At 36.0% G+C, this 24,323-nt stretch overlaps 4 protein-coding genes across 4 annotated transcripts; 1 reads left to right on the forward strand and 3 right to left on the reverse strand.

Moving 5' to 3' along the window:
* Positions 1 to 13,036: 13,036 nt before the first annotated feature.
* Positions 13,037 to 14,287, forward strand: CCM_01901 (uncharacterized protein; the record flags this gene model as incomplete). The annotated part of the gene is made up of 3 exons (XM_006667055.1): positions 13,037 to 13,403; positions 13,463 to 13,785; positions 13,841 to 14,287. 3 exons carry the CDS (start codon positions 13,037 to 13,039, stop codon positions 14,285 to 14,287), a joined length of 1,137 nt encoding a protein of 378 aa, XP_006667118.1.
* Positions 14,288 to 14,853: 566 nt separating this feature from the next.
* On the reverse strand, positions 14,854 to 16,373 carry CCM_01902 (uncharacterized protein; the record flags this gene model as incomplete). The annotated part of the gene is made up of 3 exons (XM_006667056.1): positions 14,854 to 15,405; positions 15,458 to 16,261; positions 16,308 to 16,373. 3 exons carry the CDS (start codon positions 16,371 to 16,373, stop codon positions 14,854 to 14,856), a joined length of 1,422 nt encoding a protein of 473 aa, XP_006667119.1.
* A 1,605-nt stretch (positions 16,374 to 17,978) lies between these two features.
* On the reverse strand, positions 17,979 to 19,550 carry CCM_01903 (carboxypeptidase cpdS; the record flags this gene model as incomplete). Its single annotated transcript, XM_006667057.1, has 1 exon — positions 17,979 to 19,550. One exon carries the CDS (start codon positions 19,548 to 19,550, stop codon positions 17,979 to 17,981), a length of 1,572 nt encoding a protein of 523 aa, XP_006667120.1.
* A 601-nt stretch (positions 19,551 to 20,151) lies between these two features.
* Positions 20,152 to 23,918, reverse strand: CCM_01904 (alpha,alpha-trehalose glucohydrolase TreA/Ath1; the record flags this gene model as incomplete). The annotated part of the gene is made up of 5 exons (XM_006667058.1): positions 20,152 to 20,187; positions 20,709 to 20,758; positions 20,808 to 21,822; positions 21,874 to 23,850; positions 23,910 to 23,918. 5 exons carry the CDS (start codon positions 23,916 to 23,918, stop codon positions 20,152 to 20,154), a joined length of 3,087 nt encoding a protein of 1,028 aa, XP_006667121.1.
* Between the last annotated feature and the right edge of the window lie 405 nt (positions 23,919 to 24,323).

Consider the following 24,323-nt stretch of genomic DNA (forward strand, 5'->3'; position numbering starts at 1 on the left):
AAGAAAGCTAAAAATAATATATTCTTTTTATTAAATAAAGAAAAAAAAGAGATTTAGTAATAGATTTATAAAACTAAATAGAAAAATACCTTAAAAAAGGAACTTTAACTTTTTAAGATTAAACTAAGTAAAGAAAGTTATTTATTATAAAATAAAAATAATAAAGATAATTACCTTTTTTAAGATATTTAGATTTAAAATATTATTAAACTATTAAATTAATATAACTTTTAAATTTATAATTAATAAAAAAAGGATTTATAAAAAGCCTTTATAGCTAATTTAAAAAAGTTTTATAAGAAATCTTTAAAAATTATCTATACTTAAAAATATATAGACTTAGCCTATTAAGCTAAATAGTATTAATACTTAAATAAGCTATTATTAAATAAATAAAAAGAATATAATAATAATTAAGATTACTTTATAAAATAAAATAAAATCTTATTAAAAGACTTTACTAACCTAGAAATAAATATAATTATTACTTTTAAGTCTATTAAATAAAGGCTAAGCTAATACCTTATAGATTTTTATTTATACTTAGATTTATTAAAAAAAAAGGTATTAATACTTTTAAAAGCTAAAAGAGTTTAATAGTATTTTATAAAACTATAAGAATAGTTATAAAGAAAAATTATTAACTATATAAGTAAAAACCTAAAAATAAAAAAAAAGGTAATATTAGTTATAACCTAATATTAAGAAAGTAATATAATAAAATAAAGACTTTTAAATTAAGAATTAAAAGGTAAATTATAAGAATAACTAATAAGATTAAGATAAATTAAAGCTAAATTACTAAGAAAGACTATTTATATTATATTAAAAAAGAAAGTTTCTTTTATTTTAAAAAAAGAAAGAAATTATTTACTATAAGTATAATAAACCTAAATATATAGTATCTAAATACCCTAAGAATAAAAATACTAATAAGCTAGACTTAGGAAAAGGAAACTAGATAGTATAATTAATTCTTTTACTACTCTAATCTATACTAACCTTTTAAAACTAAAAATATAAAGTTTAGAAAAAAAGCTATAATTAAAGCCTAAAATAGACTTAATATAAAGAAAACCTATATAAAAGGAAATAATAATTAAACCTTTCTATATAATAAATACTTTAGCTAATTAGATAAATACTACCTAGGTTATTTTAAATATAAAAGTAGTTATAAGTTTAATTAATATTAAGTTAGCTTTATAACTTAATATTTAAAAATTAAAAATAAAACTATTAAAAATTAAGATAATAAAAAAGGCTTAACTTTAAATAGGTAAGCTTTATAAAGTACTAATTACTTTAATAGATTCTAGAAATAGTATAAAAACTATTATAGTTTAGTATTTTTTATTTTAAGATTTAGATTAAAAAGATTACTAGCTTTTAATTAAAATACTAGGTTTAAAAAACTATAATATCTTTATTAATTTAGTTTAATAGCTATAGTTCTTTAAAACCTAAAGTATATAAATTATATTAAATAAGTCTTAATAGTTTAAGAAATAACTATAAATTATAATAGTAGTTTTTATAATAATTAACTTATTAAAACTATTATTACTTTTAAAAAATAAAAAGAAATTAAAACTAATACTTTATATAATTCTTTTAGAATTATAGAATTATTTTAATATATTTAATAACTTTAAAATTAGAATTATTTTTAAGTTTAAAGATTCTAACTATATTATTAATATAATAAAAAGGTAGATATTACCTTATAATTCTATTTATTTTTTCTTTTTAAAAGAACTTAAGACTTTATAGAAGTTTATTAATAAAGCTTTAAAGAAAAGGTAGATTTACCTTTTAATAAGCCTTATTAAATCTTTTATACTATTTATTTTTAAAAAAGATAAAAGCCTTTAACTTTATATTAATTATTAAGGTTTAAATAAGGTTATTTAAAAGAATTAATACCTATTACCTTTAATTACTAAGATTTTAGACTAAATTTCTAAAACTAAGTACTTTTTAAAAATTAATATTAAAAATATATACTATTAAATTTATATTAAAAAAGATAATAAATAAAAAACTATATTTAATAGTTATTATAAATACTATAAGTTCTTAATAATACTATTTAGGTTAATTAATATATTAATAATATTTTAAAGTTATATTTATTAAATAATAAGTAAACTATTAGACTATATTTATATTATTTATCTTAATAATATCTTAATTTTCTTAAAAATTAAAAAAAAATATATTAAATATTTAAAATTAATTCTAAGAAAACTATATACTATAAAACTATATATTAAGCTCTTAAAATATAAATTCTACTAATTAGAAGTTAAGTTTTTAAGATTCTTACTCTTAAAATAAGGAATTTAAATAGATTTTATAAAAGTAAAGATAATATAAAAGTAGCTTAAAATAAAGATATTTTAAGAAATATAAGTATTTCTAGGATTTTATAATTTCTATTAATAGTTTATTAATTAATACTTAGCTATAGTTCTCTTACTTATAAGTTACTTAAAAGGTATAATAAATAAGAAAAAACCTAGAAGAGTAGATATAGGTAAAGCTAACTAAAAGGCATTCTAATAACTTAAAAAAGTATTTTAAAGTATATTACTATTAAAGAACTATAAAGTTAGTAGTATAAACTAGGAGCTTAGGAATTCTTATATAAAATATACTTATAATATATTAGTAGAATTATTAGGCTAAAAGAATAATAGATTAGTAAGATTTACTAAGTAAAGCTAAATAGGGACTAAACTATAATATAGGTATAAAACTAGGGTTATAAGCTCTATTAATTAGTATCTAACTAGGTAAGGTAGTTTATAAGATTCTTAAATTAAAGTAGTATAAGACTAAGTAGTAAAAGAAATACCTATACTAAAGAAGTAACTATAGTATTAATATAACCTAAAAGTAAAAGGAATATAGGTTAATATACTATTTAGGTAGATAAAGTAGTTAGTTTAGTTATAAGTCTAGTATAAAGGCTTTATAAGGTTTAATAAAGGCTTATTAAGAGATTAGAAAGAATAGGTAAGTATTATTACTATTTAATAATAATAACTAAGAAAGTAGCCTAATCTAGAAATACTTTATTATAAGTCTACTTACTATAAAAAGTTAATATAATAATTTGAAAAATATAAAGCTAAGAAAATATAATACTCTAATATATATAATTTAAATTAAACCTAATTTAATACTTATAATTATAAAGAACCCTAGTAATTAGGGGACTATACGCTACTAGTAAAGCTAGTACTACTAGTATTAAACATATAGTAGCTAAGGATCTATAGTAAGTATAAATCCTATAAGATAACTAATTAGCTATAAGATAGAGGGGCACCTAAAGTTAGCCTAAGGAGGAATTAGTTATAAGATTAGTAAGACCTATATATAAGTTAAGCCTAAATTAAGACCTTAAGTAGACCTATAGGAATAGGATTATTTTATATAAGTTTTAATTAGTATTTAAATAGTATTTAAACTCTAATTAAAAGAATAAGTTATCTTCCTTTTAATTATTATAAAATAAGGGGGATATTTCCTAGAAGGAAAAAAGGGATAAGCTTTAGTCTTAATAAGTAATATAACCTACCTTTTTCCCTTCCTACTTTTCTACCTAATCTAACCTAACTATTATAAAAAAGGTATAAATAGGAAGTTATATAAAGATAATATAAAGAAACTTATTTTAAAGGTAAATTAAAGAACTTTTATATTATTCTACTAATTATTTACTAGCTAGTAGTTATTAGTTAATAAATATATTATTTATATAAATTAACTATATTATATTTATAAAATAACCTATTATTTAGAGTATATATCTATATTTATAATAATAAAGAATAATATAAAGACTAAAATATAATACCTAGAAAAGTACCTTTTAAAAGGAAAGGTAATTATAATACTTTAATATATATAATTTAAATTAAACCTAATTTAATACCTATAATTAAAAAAAACCCTAGTAATTAAGAAACTATATACTATTAATAAAGTTAATACTATTAGTATTAAATATATAATAACTAAGAATCTATAGTAAGTATAAATTATATAAAATAACTAATTAATTATAAGATAAAAGGGTACTTAGAGTTAGCCTAAAGAAAAATTAGTTATAAGGTAGGTAAAATCTATATATAAGTTAAGCTTAAATTAAGACTCTAAGTAGATTTATAAGAATAGGATTATCTTATATAAGTTTTAATTTATATTTAAATAATATTTAAATTTTAATTAAAAGAATAGATTATTCTCTTTTTAATTATTATAAAATAAGAAAGATATTTCTTAAAAAGAAAAAAGGGATAAGCTTTAGTCTTAATAAGTAATATAACCTACCTTTTTCCTTTCCTACTTTTCTACTTTTCTACCTAATCTAACCTAATTATTATACTTAAATATCTTTCTTATTTTAGATATCTTTATTATCTTATATATCTTTATTATCTTATATATATATCTTTAATAAATTATATTATATAGGCATTTTATATACCTACTAAAACTGCCGATTTTCGTGGTATTTAAACTCGGGGGTATAGGGCTTAATAGTAATTTTTAGTGGAAGTTATAGCCTTCCTTAGGAAGGCTCCTAGGCTTATAACTATTGAGTTTTTCACTTAAAAAATGGACGCGCTACACTTTCTATAGCGCCTATACCCCTTTATATCACAATACGAGTACTAATCACGTGCGACCAATAGCAGCTTTAAGCCACTGCCAACTCGACGTGCGCAGGTGAAGGCTGCTATTTTGACAACAAGAATTGATCAAACAATAACAAGCTAAACCTAATTGGTATAGACCCACGTAGCCACTCCACCAAGTTTTGCAGGGGACAGTACTAGCGTCAATTCTCAACAAGTATTGATTATATCTCTTGAGGCGGCTGCCACGATGGCTGGAATTGATAAATTCGCTATGAGGCGGCTGCCACGATGGCTGGAATTGATAAATTCGCTATGATGAAGCCGGCGGCTAGAATTGATAGTTGATAATTGACGCTGCTGGCGGCGGCGGCGGCGTTGATTGTTGACTCGTTGAGGCGTCGTTCTAGCCTCTGAATTTGCGATCATAACACCTATTGTATCGCCTGTATCGCCCGCATCGTTTGTATCGTCTAAATCGTTGATCTCTGCATCGCTGGCTAAGAGGCTGCCTGGTGTATACCTTGCGGCGCTCTTAAGGCTGTTGAGGGAGGTGTTGAGGGTGTTGATAGTAGGAAAACACTAGAGGATCTCATGAATTATGTAAGCAGGCTGATATAGATATTAGATAACTAGTCACAACTAAGAGCAATTTTATATAGTAGAGTTAAAGAATAATATATATTAGAACTTATAGCTATTTTTACCTTATTCTTTTTTAACTAAGAAGGGAAATTCCTCTTTTCTTATACCTATTTTCTAGCCTAGCTAATTAGCCTAATTATACTCTTTTAGTATATCTTTTTATTATCTAATTTTATTAGTAATTAGGATTAGTTTCTTTAAACTTAACTTCTTTATTTATATACTATTATCCCTTTCTAGCTTTTTATTATAAGTAGGTCTTTAGCTAATTATATATACTATAATCTCTATTTAAATTATAATATACCCCTTAAGTAGATTCTTTCTTCTTTTACCTATATTACCTTAAAAAAGTATTTTAGAATTTAATTAAGAATAGTATTCTTTAATAAATTAATCCTTTATAACTACTTTTATTAAATTAAAGAATATTTAAATCCTTTATATATATAGTTCTTTCTAATCCTATTATAATTACTTTATTTTCTTTTTTTTCTTATATTTACTAACTTACTTATATTATTTTTTTTAATTATTTAAAAGTAAAGTAATAATAACTTTAATAGTATATTACTTTCTAATAATATAATCTTATTATAATATATAAAATAAAGTACTTTTAATAATTATATAGAAGTATTTAAACTACTTCTAATCCTTTAAAAGGCTAGTTTCTTTTCCTTTATTTATTATTTTTAATATACTTTATCTTTATTCTTTTTTTACTTATAAAGAAACCTCTAATCTTAATAATATTATTAACTTTAAATATACTATCTTTACTTTAAAATATTTATAAGGTATTAATAACTTAAATCTAGTAAAGTAGTTTTAGCTTTTAACTCCTATAAAGGTTTAAAAAGTAAATAGTATATTTATTATATTTAATTTTAAAAGTATATACTATTCTTTTTAATTATTTTATTTTTTATTAACTTTTAATCTTAATAATATAAACTTAAATAATATTATTATATTATTCCCTACCTCTTTAGGCTTAAATAATATTAATAACTATTTTTTTACTTTTAGTTTAGTTAAAAAAAGATACTTAAGTATTCTTAAAAACCTAAAGAAAGTTTATAACTATAACTTAAACTACTATATATATTTTTAATAGTCTTTATAAAGTCTTATATATAATATATATATATTTCTTTATAAGAAACCCTTAAAGTTATAAGTATTATTATATTATAACCTTAATTAATACTACTTCTTTTTATTATAATAAGCTAATAAGTTATTATTTTAAATATTATATAAAAGGAACTTAATATTAAACTATTAAGTTTATACTTCCTTTCTATTCTTTTATTCTTAATTATATTCTAATTAAGTCTTTTAAGAATCCTTTTTTTTTATATATTCTATCTTAACTTCTAGCTATAAAAATCAACTTTCTAGATAATCTTAAGGCTACTAGTTTTTTAATTATTAATAAAATAAATTCCTTTATTTTTATATTATTAAAAATTATAAAAAAGCTTATAATTAAGGCTTTTCTTATTAAATAATACTAGACTTTAGTAGGTCTTAAGGCTTATAAAAAGGAATAGAATTCTATTTAAACCTTTTTTAAGATAATAGTAACTATAAGTAAGTATAAGTCTTTTAGCTTATTCTATAAATATAAAATTATATTTAATACTTATTTAGCTAAATTAAAATAGTATAAAGTTATTATAGATTATCTAGTAAAAAATCTTATTAATAAATAATAAGATTATTTTATACCTTTTCTATATCTTTTATCCCCTTTTTTTCTATTAGTATTTAAAGATACTATTACTAGGTTTTAGTCTAAATTAAACTCTTATTACTTTTAAACTTTATAATCCTAATTAAATCTTAAAAATAAATAAATAACTATAGTAATAGGTTCTTTATAAATCTATCTACTAGTATATCTTTTATTAGAAAATATAATACCTTAAATAATCTATATTAATATTCTTATTAAAGCTATAAATAATAAATATTAATATATTATAATTTAGTATTAATTCTTTAATTTTTAATTATAATTAAATAAATTATTTATTAATTATTATAGAAAATTTTATAAGGTAGTTTAAGAATAATATCTATTTCTTAGAAAAGATATTTAAGTATAACTATTTCTTTTATAGTATTTTAAAAAGTTAATAACTTAGCTTTTATAGTAGAAGTTATTATTATACTTTAATATAATACTTTCTAGGCTATAATTCCTTTAAAAAGAATTATAATAAATCCCTAATTAGATTTCTTTATATCTAAATTATTAGTATATAAGGTATTATTTACTATTTATAAAATAATTACCTCTTTATTCTTATTATATATAATATAGTAATCTTTAGTATTAAAAAGATACTAAATAATATAAATAGTTATATTAAAATATATTTAAAATAGGTTTATTAAATAATAAGATAGTATTAATATTATAAATATAATATTTACTTTTATTATAATTAATATATATAAGATTAACCTAATAATCTTTTAGTATTTCTTTACCTTTCTTAGTATTACTTATCCTATTCTTTTAGTAAATTACTACTATAATAAAGGAGTTTAAACTTAATTAAAACTAATTACCTTAAACTTAGCTATAATCTTCTTTATATATACTTTATAGAAAAGCTATATTATTTTTTTCTTTTAGTTATAAATAATCTTAACTCTTAAGAACTATAATACCTCTTCTTAATTATATATTTTATATTTTTAAAGTAGTTTATAAGTAAATTTATTCCTTTCCTTTATAGCTTTTTTTTTATTTAGAATAATAATATTATTAATAAAAAAAATAATATATATTAACCTCTTTTTATTAAAAAAGAGGTATAATTCTTTTTTATATTATATAAGCCTTAGCTTTATTAATATACTAGTAAATTCTAAATACTAGAGGAGTAGTAAGTCTTATAACTTATAAAGTGTTTAATTTAGTAGGATATTATAGTCTACTTCTTTAAAATCTACTAATAAATTTATTATTTCTTAGAATCCTAGTAATAGCCTATATAGGACTTTATTTAATAAGTCTTATCTACTAGTATATAAAAAAGTATTTTTAATATTAAACTATTAAGAATTAAGATTATATTTTATTATAAGTATTATTATTATTTAAAAGGTCTATATTACTAATATAGCTATATATATTTCTTTTTAACTATTAATTAGCTATAAATCCCCTTATATATAGATTTATACTTTATATTTAATTAAGACTTTATTAGTATTAAATTTATATATAAATACTTATTTAAAAGGTAAAGTATATTCCTTTTTAATATTTCTATATATATAGGTTTAGGTCTTTATTTTATTAAGGGTTTATATTTTATTAAGACCTACTTTTCTAAATTAGGTCTTAAAAGTATACCTTTTAATCTTATTTTACCTTTAAGGTAAGGGTAGTAAATTATTAGTATAGTATAGCTATTTATCTTTTCTAATATTTTAAGTCTAATTATTATCTAATTATTTATTTTAAAATATATATTTTAATATTATAAATAATATTTATAATTCTTTATTATTATATTTTTTTAGGTTAGTATAGTAAAGATTAGTTATATACTCTTTCTTTTTAGTAATAGTCTTTAGTAATTAGAGTATAATAAAGGCTAATTTTATCCTTTTCTATACTAGCTTTTAGCTATCTTTAATCTTCCTTTTAATCCTTTTATTTTTATAAATAGTCTTTTTAAGAATAAAGATTAGGCTTTCTATAATTACTTCTTAAATTTCTAATTATAATTTAAAGTCTTTTATAACTATATTCTATAAATATAGATTATAATCCTTCTTAATAAGCTTTTTCTAAGTTATTAGCTTATTCTTATTAAGTAAATATAGACTTATTTTTTTATTTTAAGTAATAAAAGGCTAAATTCTTATTTTCTAAGTATTTTTTATATATAAATCTTATAATTCTAGTTTTATTTAAAAGCTAAATAAATATATATATATTTAGTTATCTTTTCTTACCTTTAAAGCTAAATTATTAATATCTTTTTCTTAGCTTATATTCTTAAATAATTCTAATATATTTTTAAATAAAAGTATATTATTTATCTTATTACTTATTACTATCCTTATATTACTATTATTTTTAGTTTCTACCTTTAATATTAAAAATAGTATATTATTTTTTAAAATTCTAATATTACTTAAGTTTACTTTTTAAGTTTATATAATATATCTATTAAATATTATAGTATTTTATATCTTATAACTATTTTATTTAAATTTACTTAAATCTTATAACTTATTTTAAGGATTTAGGTTAAAGATAGTATTTTATAAAGTTATTAAGAGAAAATATTTAAGTCTAAATTCTATAGTTAGATTTTAACTTTCTACTTCTATTAAGGACTCTATCTCCTCTTCTAGTTCTAACTTAATAATCCTATCTTTATTCTCTATTTTTAAAAAATAGAATATATTTTTATTAAATTTAATATTCTTTATTATAATAATATAGTTAAATTAAGGTATCTATATTTAGTATAGGTTTAATACTATATAATTAATTAAATAACTAATATATTCTTTAAGGTATACTTTAAAGTTTCTTTTATTAACTTTTTTTTCTTATTCTTAATTAAGAAGGTATACTTAATATCTATATATATATTATCTTTTTATATTAATCTTTTTACTAATTATATACTTAGTACCTTATTTACTCTCTTTAAACTATAAATTTATCTTTTATAATAGTAATTTATATTTATATACTTTCTTTAGGCTATTTTTAAGTAGAAAGGTAGCTATTTTTACTACTTTAGATTATAAAGCTATAAGTAGTCTTAAAGATATTATTAAGATAAGTATTTTCTTAATAACTATCCTTCTAAACCTTTTATTTAACTTATTTAGCTTATAAATATATATTAGTATAGTTTTAATCTTAATTCCTAATTTCTTTATTTATTTTTAATATTTTATAAAAGTATTTTTATAAATTATAACCTTTTTATTATTATATCTTATAATAAGAACCTTAAGGTTAAATTACCTTTTAATCTATATTATAAAGTTTTTAATTATAAGGAAAAGGGTTTTAATATTTTTAAAAGTAGTTAGAATATAATAAATTAAACTAGTATATTTATTTTATATTATAAAAAAAAACTTATTTTATTATAACTTAAAGGGTATTCCTATAAATCCTATTTAATTCTTTTAAAAGGTTAAGTAATAAATATATTATTAGTTTCTTTATTAATAATATTTTCTATTAAAATAGTATTATATACCTTATAATCTAGATATTATATTCTAGTAATTTAGTTATTAATTAATTCTTAGATTAAGGCTTTAAGTAATTCTTTTTTAAGGTATCTTAATTATAAATACTATAAATAACTATCCTTTTTTCTAAAGAAGAATATTCCTTTTAATATATAATTAAGACTATATTTAAAGGTACTTAAGACTATTTTCTAAGATATTAGCTTCTTTAGTTATTAAATTAGTTTATATTTAAAGAATAGAATATTATCCTTTTTATATAGTTAAGCTATATAGTAATTATTCTTAGGTATACCTTTCCTTAAAGTATTATTATAGCTATTAATCTAAAGCCTAGTTTTAGCTTTTAGAATACTAGTTAAGATTAAATTTATATAAAAGCTAAGAATATAATAGATATTTATTAAATAAAGGTTAATTCCTAACCTATTAGGAGTAGTTAAGATATATTTTATAATTCTTATTCCTATATTAATAATAATAAATTAGTAATCTTTAGCTTTAACTAAGATATTTTATAACTCTTTATAGGAATTTAGTTTAAAAAGGCTTTTATTATTTATAATATAGTATAAGCTATAATTATCTAAAAGTATACTTTTATAATATAAGTAGTAGTTTCTATAGATAATAGAGAATATATTCTTTATAGGTTTAAAAGTATTTTTAAATAAAATATATATATTATATTCCTTTTATAACTACTTTCCTTTATTTATAGATATTTTAAGGGTAGCCTATTTAGGTTTATTTATAATTTCTTTAATTTTCTTAGTTTAAAATTTATTTATAGTTATATTTAGTTTAGAAGAACCTAGGTATACCTTTTAGATAATATAGTATTCCTCTAGCTTCTATAAGTAAGTCTAATCTTTCTTTTAATAAGGGTAGTTATATTTTTACTTTTTAGATTTCTTCCCTTATTTATTATTTAATATAGGGAAAGTATTCTTAATTAACTTTTTATACTTTAATTCCTTTATATTTTCCTTAAATATATTTATAATAGTTTATAAGGTCTAATTTAATATTAAATTATTCTTTAATAAAGTACTTATATTAATAAAATCCCTTTTTAAAGATATAGCCTATTTAGGTATTATTTTCTTTTTAATTATATCTAAGAAATTAATAATAGTTATTAATCTTTCTATATTAAGAATTTAGTAAAATAGTACTATTTAGTATACTTTTTCTTATATTTAGATTTAACTTAATCTATTTAATACTATCTTTTTAATAGTTATAATTTACTTATACTTTCTTTTTACTTTTTATTTTACTTTTTTAAGATTTAAGGTAATAATAACCTTTAATTCCTTAAGAATATCCTTAAAAGTATATTAATTATAAATAGCTCCTAGTTTTATTACCCTTATTTTAATAGTTCTTTAAGCTTTTAAAAAAAAGCTTAAAGTTTATAGTAATACTAACCTAAACCTAGATTAAATTAATATTTTCTTACCTCTTTTTAGCTATAATTACTATTTCTTTTTAAAAATCTATTATCTTTTTATAAGTAATTTTTAGGTTAGTATAGTTAATACTTAGGTATTTATTCTTATATTAAAGCTAAATAAACCTATAAGGTTTTAAGTATAAATTACTATTAAAGTAAAGCTAGTTTAGGTTTATATAACTCTAAATTTACTTTAAAGATATATAGGCTTTAAAGTAAAGTTTTTATTTATATTATTATTTTAATTCTTTAAGCTTAAGGTTAGAATAAGCTAAAGTAGTTATTATTTTTTAAGTTAATATATTAAAAAAAAAAGAAAAAAGATTAAAAATATTTTTATATATTTTAAATAAGTTTATAAATAAAATAAAAGTTTTAAATAATAAAAAGTATTTTTTATTATTTACCTTTTAAGCTTATAACTCTTATAAATTATATAAATAAGTTAATATAGATATTAAATAATTAATTATAATTAAAAGTAATTTTATATAGTAAAATTAAAAAATAATATATATTAGAATTTATAGTTATTTTTACTTTATTCTTTTTTAACTAAAAAAAGAAATTCCTTTTTTTTTATACCTATTTTTTAGCTTAACTAATTAGCCTAATTATACTCTTTTAATATATCTTTTTATTATTTAATTCTATTAATAATTAAGATTAGTTTCTCTAAACCTAACTCCTTTATTTATATACTACTATCCCTTTCTAGCTTTCTACTATAAGTAGGTCTCTAGCTAATTATATATACTATAATCTCCACTTAAATCACAACAGAGGAGGCTATTACGAGATTGAGCTGCTAGTATTGACGTGGTTATTGGCAGTCCTGCTCTCTGATTGGCTAAAAATTTGACTAGTGTCGCGCTAGTTAGCCTCTGTATCCACTATAACCTATAAATATCTAATTAGGTTTAGCTTATTGTCATTTAATCAATTCTTGTTGTCAAAATAGCAGCCTTCTGCGCAGGTCCTCCCGCATCAACTTTGAACGATAAAACTTGGGATCAGAACAGTGATGGCATCAGCTTATTTCCGCCATCGCGATTCGCTCGAGGGCCTTATCGACTTCTCATCGAGCCCTCCGCTTACAGAGGAAGCTCGAAATCAAGCGGAAACTAGATTCTATGCTATTGTCGACCACTTTCGTGACCAAAATCCTTCTAACGACGAATACGACCGAACAGCGCTTGTACGCTATACATACGAATATGCATTGACTGAAAAAGCCAAATACAATCTCTTGCAGGCATTCTTTGGATCTCTCACCATACCTCTGACCGATACAGTGGATGTTGATTTGACAAACAAGCAGAGAGAAAACGAAATTTGGTCGAATCTAGCAGGATTTGCTGATTACCTGTTTAATAACTTCTTCCTGCCTTGTAAGCCACAATCACGCTCGAAAGTCTAAAGGCGACGCTACTAACAATCGCCGTCACAGTAAAAGCTTCCACTAAACGAACCCCTCAACCCTCCCCAGCATATCACTCCGCGACACAACGCACACGTGTTGGGGGCCAGTCATTCGTGGGAACGTCATCACGGCTCTCAAGACTCCGAGGCATGTGCCTTATACGCGACCGCCATCGATGTGTCATCTCACGCAGCTTTGATGGAAAAAAAGCTCGCGAACGAATAAAACAGTCAGGTGCTGAGGCAAGGGATGATGATGGGCAGCTTCTTACAGGACAAACGGTTGAGTACTTGGAAGTTGCTCATATTTTACCGCACTCGTTAGTTAAGACGAAGTCGAAAGTCACGCTTGTATGTTTGTCAGTCTCAGCAAGCCTCCAAGCATTTATCAGCTCACTAGTCACAGGATTCTTCGCGCGAAGCAGCTCTGCAGATTCTGAATATGTTTGACACGGATGTCGTGCATTTTATCGAAGGCCCTGAGATCGACAGACCTCGAAATGCCTTGACACTGACTCTGAATCTGCATCAGAGTTTTGGCGACTTCGAAATATACTTTGAACCCGAGGCACAGGCAAACACATATCGGATCAAAACTTTTCTTCCCACGATCCATAACTTCTTGCCTGTTACGCGTGAGCTGTTTCTGACAGAAGATCGCACCATTGAGCCACCCTCACCACGTTTCCTTGCCATTCACAGAGCAATCGCTCATATCCTTCATCTTTCCGCGGCAGGAGCCTACATCGATACCATTCTGAATGACTTTGACAAGGAAATTGTGCGAGCCGATGGAACAACACATCTCGGCCAACTGGTAACCCTCAGGGTTAATGGCTGGCTGTCCAGTTAAGTTTTGCAGGGGACAGTACCAGCGTTAATTCTTAACGAGTATTGATTGCATCTCTTAAGGCTGCTACGATAGCTAGAATTAATAAATTCGCTATAATGAAGCCGGCGGCTAGAATTGATAGTTGATAATTAACGCTACCAGCGGCGGCGGCGTTGATGCCCCTGAATCTGCGATAATAACACCTATTATATCGCCCGTAGCGCCCGTATTGCCCGTATCGTCCGTATCGCCCGTATCGCCCGTATCGCCCGCATCGTCTATATCGTCGGAATCGTTGATCTCTGCATCGCTGCCTAAGAGGCTGCCCAGTGCCTACCTTGTGGCGCTGTTAAGGGAGCTGTTGAGGGAGCTGTTGAGGGAGCTGTTAAGGCGGGAAAACAAAACACTAGAGAGTGATGACACGGAAATTTCTTAATAAGGTATCTAAATTAATTGTGTCGGACATTAATGAAGTAAACTGGAAAGCACACAAATTCAAGATTCGGGTTGCAGAGGCTATATCAAAGTACTGATGCATAGCTGTGAAGAAGGCAAATTGAGAACAAGCAAGGGCAGTGACGGAGCATTTACGCCCGCGCGCCTCCAAAGTTTGTGATGGCGGCAGACAAGCTGTACAGCGCAGAAGACAACCCGCTCACAGCGCCCAGGAGCGCATCTGGAACGGCGGGAGCCGCCGGAGCCGCATTCACGGCCGTCGGGACCCCGGAGCTTGCGTCGCTGGCGCTGCCGGCCTGCGTCGCTGGTACGGCGACCTTGTTCGTGGCAAAGTTGCCGTTAAAGGCGGAGATGTCGTGCGTCTGCGCGCCGAGAACGTTGACCGGGACCGTCACCGTGTTGCCGTCGACGCTGTTGCCGTTGCCCTTGGTAGTGGAAGGGTCTGCCGCGGGAGCCTGAGCAGCGGGAGCCTGAGAAGCCGGGGCCGGCGCCTGGTTTGCGGAGCCGCCGTTGTTGTTGAAAGCCGAAATGTCGTGCGTCTGGACGCCGAGAACGTTGACCGGAACCGTCACCTTGTTACCGTCGATGGAGGTACCGTTGCCGCCCTTCCCATTGGCGGATGCAGCAGCCGGGGGCGCAGCTGGGGCCGCAACAGCGGGCGCCGCAGCAGCGGGGGCCGAGGCCTGGTTCGGGGAACCGTTGTTGTTGAAAAGCCGAAATGTCGTGCGTCTGGACACCAAGGACGTTGACTGGGACAGTGACTGTGTTACCGTCGACGGAGGTACCGTTGCCGCTCTTGGCATTCGAGGATCCAGCAGCCGGGGCGGCAACTGTTGCCGGGGCAGCTTGCGCAGCGGGCGCGGATGCCGAGCCAGGCGATCCATTGCCGTTGAAGGCCGAGACGTCATGTGTCTGGCCGCCGAGAACGTTGACCGGAACCGTTACCGTGTTGCCGTCGGCGGAGTTGCCGCCCTCCTTGCCACTGGCCGCCGGTGCTGCTGCGGGAGCCGGGGCCTGAGCAGCAGGAGCTTGAGCAGCGGGAGCCTGGGCAGCGGGAGCCTGGGCAGCGGGAGCCGATGCTTGGTTCGGCGATCCATTGCCGTTAAAAGCCGAGATATCGTGGGTCTGCAGACCGAGGACATTGACCGGGACCGTCACCGTGTTGCCGTCAGCAGAGTTGCCGCCGCTCTTGCCATTCGCGGCTGGCGCGGCAGCCGGCGCCGGGGCGGCCTGAGTAGCAGGCACTGGTGCCGAACCAGGCGAGAGGTTACCGTTGAAGGCCGAGATATCGTGTGTCTGAGCGCCAAGAACATTGACCGGGACCGTCACTGTGTTGCCGTCGGCGGAGTTGCCGTCGCCCTTGCTTTTGGTCGCAGGCGCCGCAGCAGGCGCCGGGGCGGCCGCCTGGGCAGCGGGCGCCGATGCCTGGTTCGGCGATAGGTTTCCGTTGGCGGCGGAGATGTCGTGGGTCTGCAGACCGAGCACGTTGACCGGAACGTCAATCTTGTTGTTGCTAATGTCGATGAACGGCACAGTCCGCTAGAACGGTCAGCAGGGGTCGGGATTGAAGGAAGCGGCACCTTACCTCGGGGTTTGGAACCGGGGCCGCCACGGCGATGGCGCAGAGAGCGAGGAACACAGTGGGATGCATTGGTGCGGTGGAATTAAGAATTAGCGGAAGCGAATGAAGTTACTTGAGAAACGAAAATGATTGGTGAATAAAGAACGTGTATGAAGCTGGCGTGTAATGAGCGAATGTGTGGTTGCTGGGGCTAGCCAACTGATGCTCCGAGGGAACATGACTGCTTTATACAAGACGGCGTGCTAGGACTTGGATGCTTCTCACCTGAAATTTGCAGTTTTCAGGTGGCATTGGGTCATTGAACGTCTGTGGCCTCGTCGCCTTTACCGGTAACGCTTGGATAACAGACTCGTCGCCCTACCGGGCGGGCAGTTCGACGTGCTCGCTTCGGTGCGACAGGGGTTACTTCGGTCGACCAACGGCTTCACGATAAGCGTGGGCGAGAATCACGCTACGCCATGTGGCAATTTATTTATTACATGCGGCTCTGCGATGTGATGAACACGGTTGCTCGACGGGCCCGGGTCTGTGTGTCCACGGGGTTGGAATGACCCACCAACCCATATTCACCGTGACCGCAACGGTGATTGCATTAGTTGGAATGAGCTCCGTTCGGCGCCTTGTTGCCCAATATTGCGTTTCTCTGTGCCTGGGAAGGGGACGTGGTCCATGTTCAACAGAACGGATTTATACAGGTCTTACTCTAGCGACCAGGCACAGCACAAATAGTTACGTGACAATGCTGATAATTTCTATCTTCAATTGTCTTTGTGAATTTGGAATGAGACTCGGTCGGCCGAGATTTCCAAGGCTACCGATTCGTACATGGACCGTGGGCAAGCAAGCGCGTCTCAGGATGGGCCGGCTGCCGTGGATCACCGGTTGTTCGATATCCAGGGGTTCGAGATGCTCCTGGCGACCATTGCATCGCTGCAAGGATTTGGATGAAGACGTGCTGAAATTCTCAAATTGAAACGGAAATACCGTTGCTTTGCACTATGGCGTGCAAGCAGGGCTACTTACATTGGGGGTCATCTCCGACTCTGCCCTGGCTCAGTTCCCTGTGTGACGAAAACAGCGGAAAAATACACAGAAGACATTGTTTCAGGGCTATTTATACCCGGCAGGTGTCAATCACACAAATTGTACTTGATGGCCTGCTAATGGGGTGATCCTGAACGGCCTGACACCGGCGTTCCGTTGAAGAGCGGTTATATTGAAACAATAGATCTCAGGAGGCGAAGATCTTGACCATTTCCATCGGAGCCGGAGAGATAGGCCCCTGAAAGGCCTTGGATGTCTAGCCAAATATACACAGTGACATTAGTTCTGTGAGCGCCAACAGCTGCCTGGCGTCAAACAGAGAAAAGAACTAATTTGTATGTCACAATCGAGACTAAGTTGGATTAGTACTTCTCAGTCGTGCCCGAGAGTTTTAGTATCAATTCTAAGCAATGACCAATAGTCAGTCAGTGTTGGTCAATGTCATCATAGCTTACACGACAGGCACTCTGCGAAGCAATCTTCATTTAAAATAATCGCTATAAATAAGACAAGCGTTTCCAACGTTTGCTATCAACATAAAGACCTTTCTATACATCTGTGTAATTTATTTTTATTTACTGAGCCACCCCGCCGACTGACAAAGTGTAGTCATGACGTCATCGGAGTCCCTCAAAACAACGGCTTCGTGCTGCTCAAGTTATCGATGCGTCCAAGAAGCTGCTGGAGCATCCTGTAGCCACCAGAAAGCGAGTAGCCGGGCACCTCGTGACCGGCGAGCTGCACGTCGTAAAATGTCAAACCGCGCTCCTTGACGTACACGCCAATGTTTCCCTTGGGGCCCTGGGCACCGCCGTTCTTGTTCTCATGGTCGGGCACGAAAAACGGCGTCTTGGGAAACGAGTGGAAGCCGCGGTGGCCGTGCCACGTCACGTTTTGCAGCGCGAACAGGGTGCCGTTTGTCTGCAGCAGGGCGTCGAGGGCGCCGGAGCCGACAATGGTGTTGTTGGTGCGCTCGATGATGTTCTGCAGCGTGCCGTCGAGGGCGGCGCCGGGCGAGGCATCGCCGTGGGGGAAGACGTTGCCGTTGTTGCCGCCGCACTGGTTCCAGCCGGCGCCGATGAGGGGCGCGTGGATGGCCCGCTGCACGTCGCGCCGCTGAAAGTACACCTCGGCGCCGGGCGGCACGTAGTCGCCGTCGTTGACGGGGCCGAGGTGGCTGTACGCCGTCGGGCACTGGTCCGAGATGTGGTACACGTTGTAGCACGGGTTGTTGGACTGCAGCGAGGCGCGGATGATGCCGGACACGGCGTGGTCCTCGGCGGGTACGGCCGGGAACGGCTCCTGCGGCGGCGGAAAGGTGAACCACTTGGAGGTGTAGTTGGCCTGGCCGCTCGACGCGTAGAGCTGGTTGATCTTGGCAATGGTCTGGTCGCTGTGGTGCAGCAGACGGGCCCAGTACGTGTTGAAGGGCACGTCGGTGATGGAGAATTGGATATTGTCGTCGCCGATGACGGGGTTGTTGATGGAGATGCCCTGCAGGTTGAAGTACTTGGTGTCGTTTTGGAGCAGGAAGCTGTTGGCAATGTACGGGACGTAAGCACCTGCGTATGACTCGCCGGTGAGATATGTCTTGGCGCCCTTGAGCTGGTCAAAGGTGTCGATGAAGTTTTTCCAGAACCCGCGGAACTGCGTGGCGAGCTCAATCTCGTCGCGCACGCTCGGCGTGCCCAGCGAGAAGCCGGTGCCGACGGGCTGCTCGATCCAGATGACGTTGGTGAGCTTGTGCCACGAGTACGGGTTGCGCACCGGCGCCAGCGTGCCGTCCTGCCACAGCACCGGCCCGTTCTCGGTCAGGAAGCCCGACAGCGACGAGCACCCGGGCCCGCCGTTCAGCCAGACGGTGATTTCGTCGGTGACGGCGGCGTCGGCCGAGGGGAAGAACCAGAAAAAGAGGTTGTCCTTTTCGCCCGCTTTGGTCGTGATGGGCAGGCTCCCGGCGTAGGACTCGCCGACGTCGAACGGGATCTCGGGGAGGTGGGCGCCGTCGACGGCGAACTTTGTGGTCTTGCTGGTGAGGAATCGGGGCTTGGCGGTGCTGTTGCCCGCCAGGGCCTCGCGCTTCGCGTAGGTGCTGTCTGAGGCTTGGGGGAGGTATTTGGCCAGGTGCTTCTTGAACTCGGCCGCCTTGTCGGCGGTAGCGAGGGCCGCTGCTGCGACGGCAACAACTGTGGCGAAGCGCATGTTTATTAGTCGTGTGTAGAAGAGTGTGCTTGTGAGAGCCGACGTTGAAGAAGTCGGCGCAGTTGCATTTTATAGATTTCTCGTTCGCAAACCCGAATTCCGCCTCTCTGCCCTGCTTCCGGGGTGGTATTGGCTTTGAGCCGAAGACTACTTCGCATAACTCCGTGGCCGCCGGGTTGAAGCGTTGTAACTTTGCACCCAGTGAGGTCACCTTTCCTAGCCCGAATGGGCAGGTGTGGCATCGCGAGATGATCTCATTGGCGATCGTATAAACTCCAGTGTATTTGCGCCCCGTCGGTTCGTCATTGCCGGCAGCGTGCACATGTTCGTGACCGTCATCGAACAGGGCTCTTCTGCTTTCGTCGTATCCCGAACCTTCAAAGGTAACGTTTAGTTTAGGTACCTGCCTGCCTTGGTAATAAAAGACAGATTAAGCCGGTATTAATCGCTCGCCGGTCGGTGATGTGGCCCTCAAGGTTTGCGTGATAGTGGACATGGAATGGCGCATCGAGCCTAGCAAACAAGCCGGGTAATTTAATTAATTAATTTATTATTAGCTTGAATGCAGAAACTCTTGTGGCACTAGATCGGCAGCCCGGCATTATGCCTTCTTGTCGGCTTGTCCTAGCTTCCTAACCTGTCAACGTGGATTGCCTTGCCGTGCTGGTACTGTACCCAAATTCTAGCCTTGTGACCTGTGTTGAGACATTTTGACAACAATAGGTCGCTTGACCACAGCGGAATGACGGACCTGTTTCATATGAATGAGGGCTTACTGTTGGCGGCCGCTATCGGGGTTACTTCACTAGGGCTGCTTTCGTCCGCGGCCGAATTAAAGTCATGAAGATTGACGGATTATTAACAGAGGAACGTGACTGCAAGTGCCGGATCGGAAGACTACTGATACAGTGACCGCTAGCTTGTTTGATTTAGCAGCAGGCCGTCGAGGTTTAGTCCCAGCCTAGAGTTCTTCTAGCTTGTTAGTGGTGCTTTCTACCTTTACTGACAGAAAGTGGCATCTCTTGGCGGCGTCTGACATGTATTTTAAAAAGTCCCTTAAGGTGCACAAAGTATTTCCCTTGAAACTAGCAAATATTGTACCTGCAATGACTGTAGACCCCAAGGTATTCGTTATCACCAGACAGCTTTGCACCATACCGCATCAATATTCCCCGCTAGCCAGCACGCAATAGAATCATTAGTGGCGTCTACGATTACAAAAATATCATACAAACTATCCAGTCCCTAATCAATCACTTGTTATAATGGCCCACTCCGCGACCGTCGCGCCCGCCGGGCCCGGCCCTTGACTGCCCTGCACAAACAGCGTCGCAAACTTGGTCGCCCTGATCGGCGTCTTAAACGTCACGTCCGTCGTGTTGCTCTGCGGTATATGCAGCCCGGCCGCGCCCACCTCATGCGGCGCCGAGATCTGCACCGTAAAGTGCTGGCTGTTCTCGCTGCTGCTGCCGGCGCCGGCCTCGTCGTGAAACGTCACCGTGAAGCTGTCGGGCGGCCGCTGCGCCCAGTCCAGCGCGCAGCCGGTGATCTTCCTGCCCCGGTCGTGGGCAGACAGCGCCACGGTGATCGAGTTCAGATCGGCGGCAGCGGCAGGCTGCCACTTGGTTGAGCGCGCGCCGTCGACGGCGCCCTCGGGGAACTGGCCCGGAACGGTGCCCTGGGTGGACATCACGGACTGGCACTGCGCAATGTTGCCCGGCACCGTCTTGGCGCCCGCGAGCTTACGGTTCGGAATGGTAATGGCGCTGCCGTCTGCGGAGAGCTGGTACGACGTGCCGCCGGCGTCGACGGGGATGGGCGCGTGGCTGTAGCGCTTGTCGGCCGTCGCGAGGGCCGGGACGCTGGTGGCGCGCGCCAGCGTCGTGTGGTTGTACTTCGAGGACGCCGTCACCGGCCAGCCGCGCCAGTAGAATGTCCGGTACCTGAGCTGCGGGATCTGCGGCGGCAGGCTGGGGTCCACGTGGAGCGTGTCGTCGGGGAGGTAGCGCAGGCCGAGGTAGCCAAACAGGGTGACCTGGTTGGCGCCGCCGTGGCCGGTCAGGAACGGGAAGCCAGGGTGGGTGCCGCCGTTGGCGTTGGGGTTGTCGACAATCTGCTCCGAGAGCTGGTAGAAGGGGGCCCGGAGGTAGGGGGAATACGAGTATCGGGCGTAGGTGTGCGCGGAGCAACCGGAGGGCGAGACTTGGTTGGCGACGATGGAGAAGATGGCCCAGGTCATGGCAGGGCCGTCGGCGGATTGTTTGGCAGCATACTGTAGGCCAATGTTAGCATGAACTCAAGGTCCTTTGACGTAGTTACGCACATAGTCCAAATCGTTCAAAGAGTCCTCCGGCCCATAGTTGTGAGTGTAGTGTAATGGGTAGGTGTCCAACACGACATCGGCTTGTTTGACCACGACGTTGTCATTCATGGTGGTATACTCGAGGGTGATGTTATTTTCCCGTAAAAAGACAATATTGTCCGCCATGTTTTGCCATTTCGGTTCTGGCGCGAGCCCGAATTGCTGCCTGAACTGGTTTGCGTAGCGCAGGGTCTGCGAAATGAGCGGCATCGTGTATCCGCCAGCGTCAATGTGATTTGCATACTCGTCCGGGTCCGTCATATCGGTCAGTGTCCAGTTACTGCCATTCGGCTGCATGATGCTGGCATATCCGCGAGCGATAGAATCAAAGACTGGAAAATACGTGTTCTTGAACGTGTCGTCATCGCCAGACGCGACCCATTGGTTGATGAGCGCCAGGGCAATGTCGCCGTTGATGTGGTACTCATAGTCCCAGCACGCGCCCGTGCCCGTGCAATTCCCAAAACGGCCACTGGTCCACGAGTACAGCGCGGCATCGGCCGGCATCACGACGCCGCTCTTGGACGTTCCCGCGCCGTTTTGCGCGTTCCGCTTCGCCTGCTCGTAGTGCGCCACGCGGTAGCTGGCAATCGTCTTGGCGGCGGCAGGAAACGCCGCCACGAGGCCGGGCTGCATCCACGTCTCGGCATCCCAGAAGATCATGCCGGCATATGTCTCGGAGCCGAGCCCGCCAACGGAAATGCTGTTTTGGTGGAGGGCTTTGCCGGACGACTTGGCGAGTGCGTTTTCGCCAATCGTGTTTTGGAGGAGGTAGAAGGGGTTGACAATGGCCATGATGGAGTCGTCAATGCTGGACGGGTTGGAGGGAAGAGTGCCGTCGGCGTGGCGGAAATCGTCGACGGAGTGATCGGGCATGACCTGCGCCCATTCTGAAGTGTGCGATTGGAGAAGGCTGTTGAAACCTTGTTTGGCGGCCTGCTGCGCGGCCGTCTTGGCCTGATTTTTGGGGTCCGTAAAGGCATCAGTCGACGCAATGCCCACATACTTTGTGATTTCCAGGCGCTTGTTCGCCGGTAGCTGCACATTGTGCTTGCTCCCGATGCTGGACTCATTAGCCTGAAGATACGGCTCTTGGTGGGTGAGCTGTGCTGCGCCAACGTTTCGCGCAGGGTCAAAGCCGAGCGTGGCATAAACATAAGCCGTGGTGCTGGGAAGCCCAAGAGGATGCACAGCCGAGTAGATGGAATCGTCGTCGGCGCCAGACTCAAAAAAGGTTGAGCGAACCGCGCAGGCGCCCTCGAGGACGTTGACAATGGTCGCGTTGACGTCGGCGGACGGTTCCACCAGCATGCGCACCACACCGACGTTGATATCCAGCTTATGCGCAAACACTTGATACTGAATCTTGAAGGTCGCGGCCTGGTTTTTGGGGGCCCATGTATAGTCCCAGGACAAGACGCCGGCCTTGTAGTCAAACGTGGTGGAGTAGTTGGAGATGGTGTCACTTGCAACGCCCGCGTCGAGGTAGGCGCCGTTGCCGAGATCAAGCATGAGGCCGCCCCAGTGCGGGATGCCGGCGATGAAGCTTTCGCCGCCGTTTTGCACGTCCCAGAAGCCGGACACGCCGGCAAAGGCCTGGCGCCGGGAAAAGAGCGGCCAGCCGTTGCGGTTGTCGCCGTCAACGGGCACGTCGACCTCGAAAAAGGGCCCGGCGGCGGCGGCGTTGAGCCCGATATAGCCATTGGCGACGGAGCCGCGCGACTGGTAGTGGCCTTGATCGAGGACGGAGCTGGTCAAGCGCCAATGAGCGAGATCCCAGGACACGCCGGGAAACGCAGTCTGGTACGTGGACTCGGCGCCATCCCGAACGTGTATGGATGAACGGTCGACATGGTACTGCTGCAACGCTTTAGCGACTCTCACATCGAAAGCCAGGACACTGCCGAGAAGCGCAAAGGCCACGGCGAGTCCGGTAGTCTATCACGGTGTAAGTGGTGTATCCATAATGTGCTTCTGTATTTCTGATCATGACGTACTGGAATCATTATGCCAGGGAATAGACGCCAGGAATATGTACAAATGAATTGAGAACAACCTACCTTTCTGGCAACGCCTGTGTATATAAACCCCTTTGTGCACAGATGATTTCCGTGCTCCCGTCTACGTCAGTTCGGCGAGACGCTCGTTCTCGGTCAGCGGGGCAGGCGCACAATGTCACCCATCACCCACGGTTGCACTCGCAAACAGCAGTGTTCCGGAAGCCAGGCCGCGGCGCCCATTTTGACATCGCATGATGTGTTGCGTAAAGTTTGATTGGCCTGGCCGAAGCCATCATATGATGCCTCCCTAGTGCTCTCCTTCCCGTTCGGGAAACCACTTCTGATCAAGGCAGAAGCAACTCTGCATTCGCCCACCCTCCAACTAGTATCTTTTGAAGGTATTGTTTGCCC

The sequence above is a fragment of the Cordyceps militaris genome (genome assembly GCF_000225605.1).
Source record: "Cordyceps militaris CM01 unplaced genomic scaffold CCM_S00001, whole genome shotgun sequence".
Classification (NCBI taxonomy): Eukaryota; Fungi; Ascomycota; class Sordariomycetes; order Hypocreales; family Cordycipitaceae; genus Cordyceps; species Cordyceps militaris.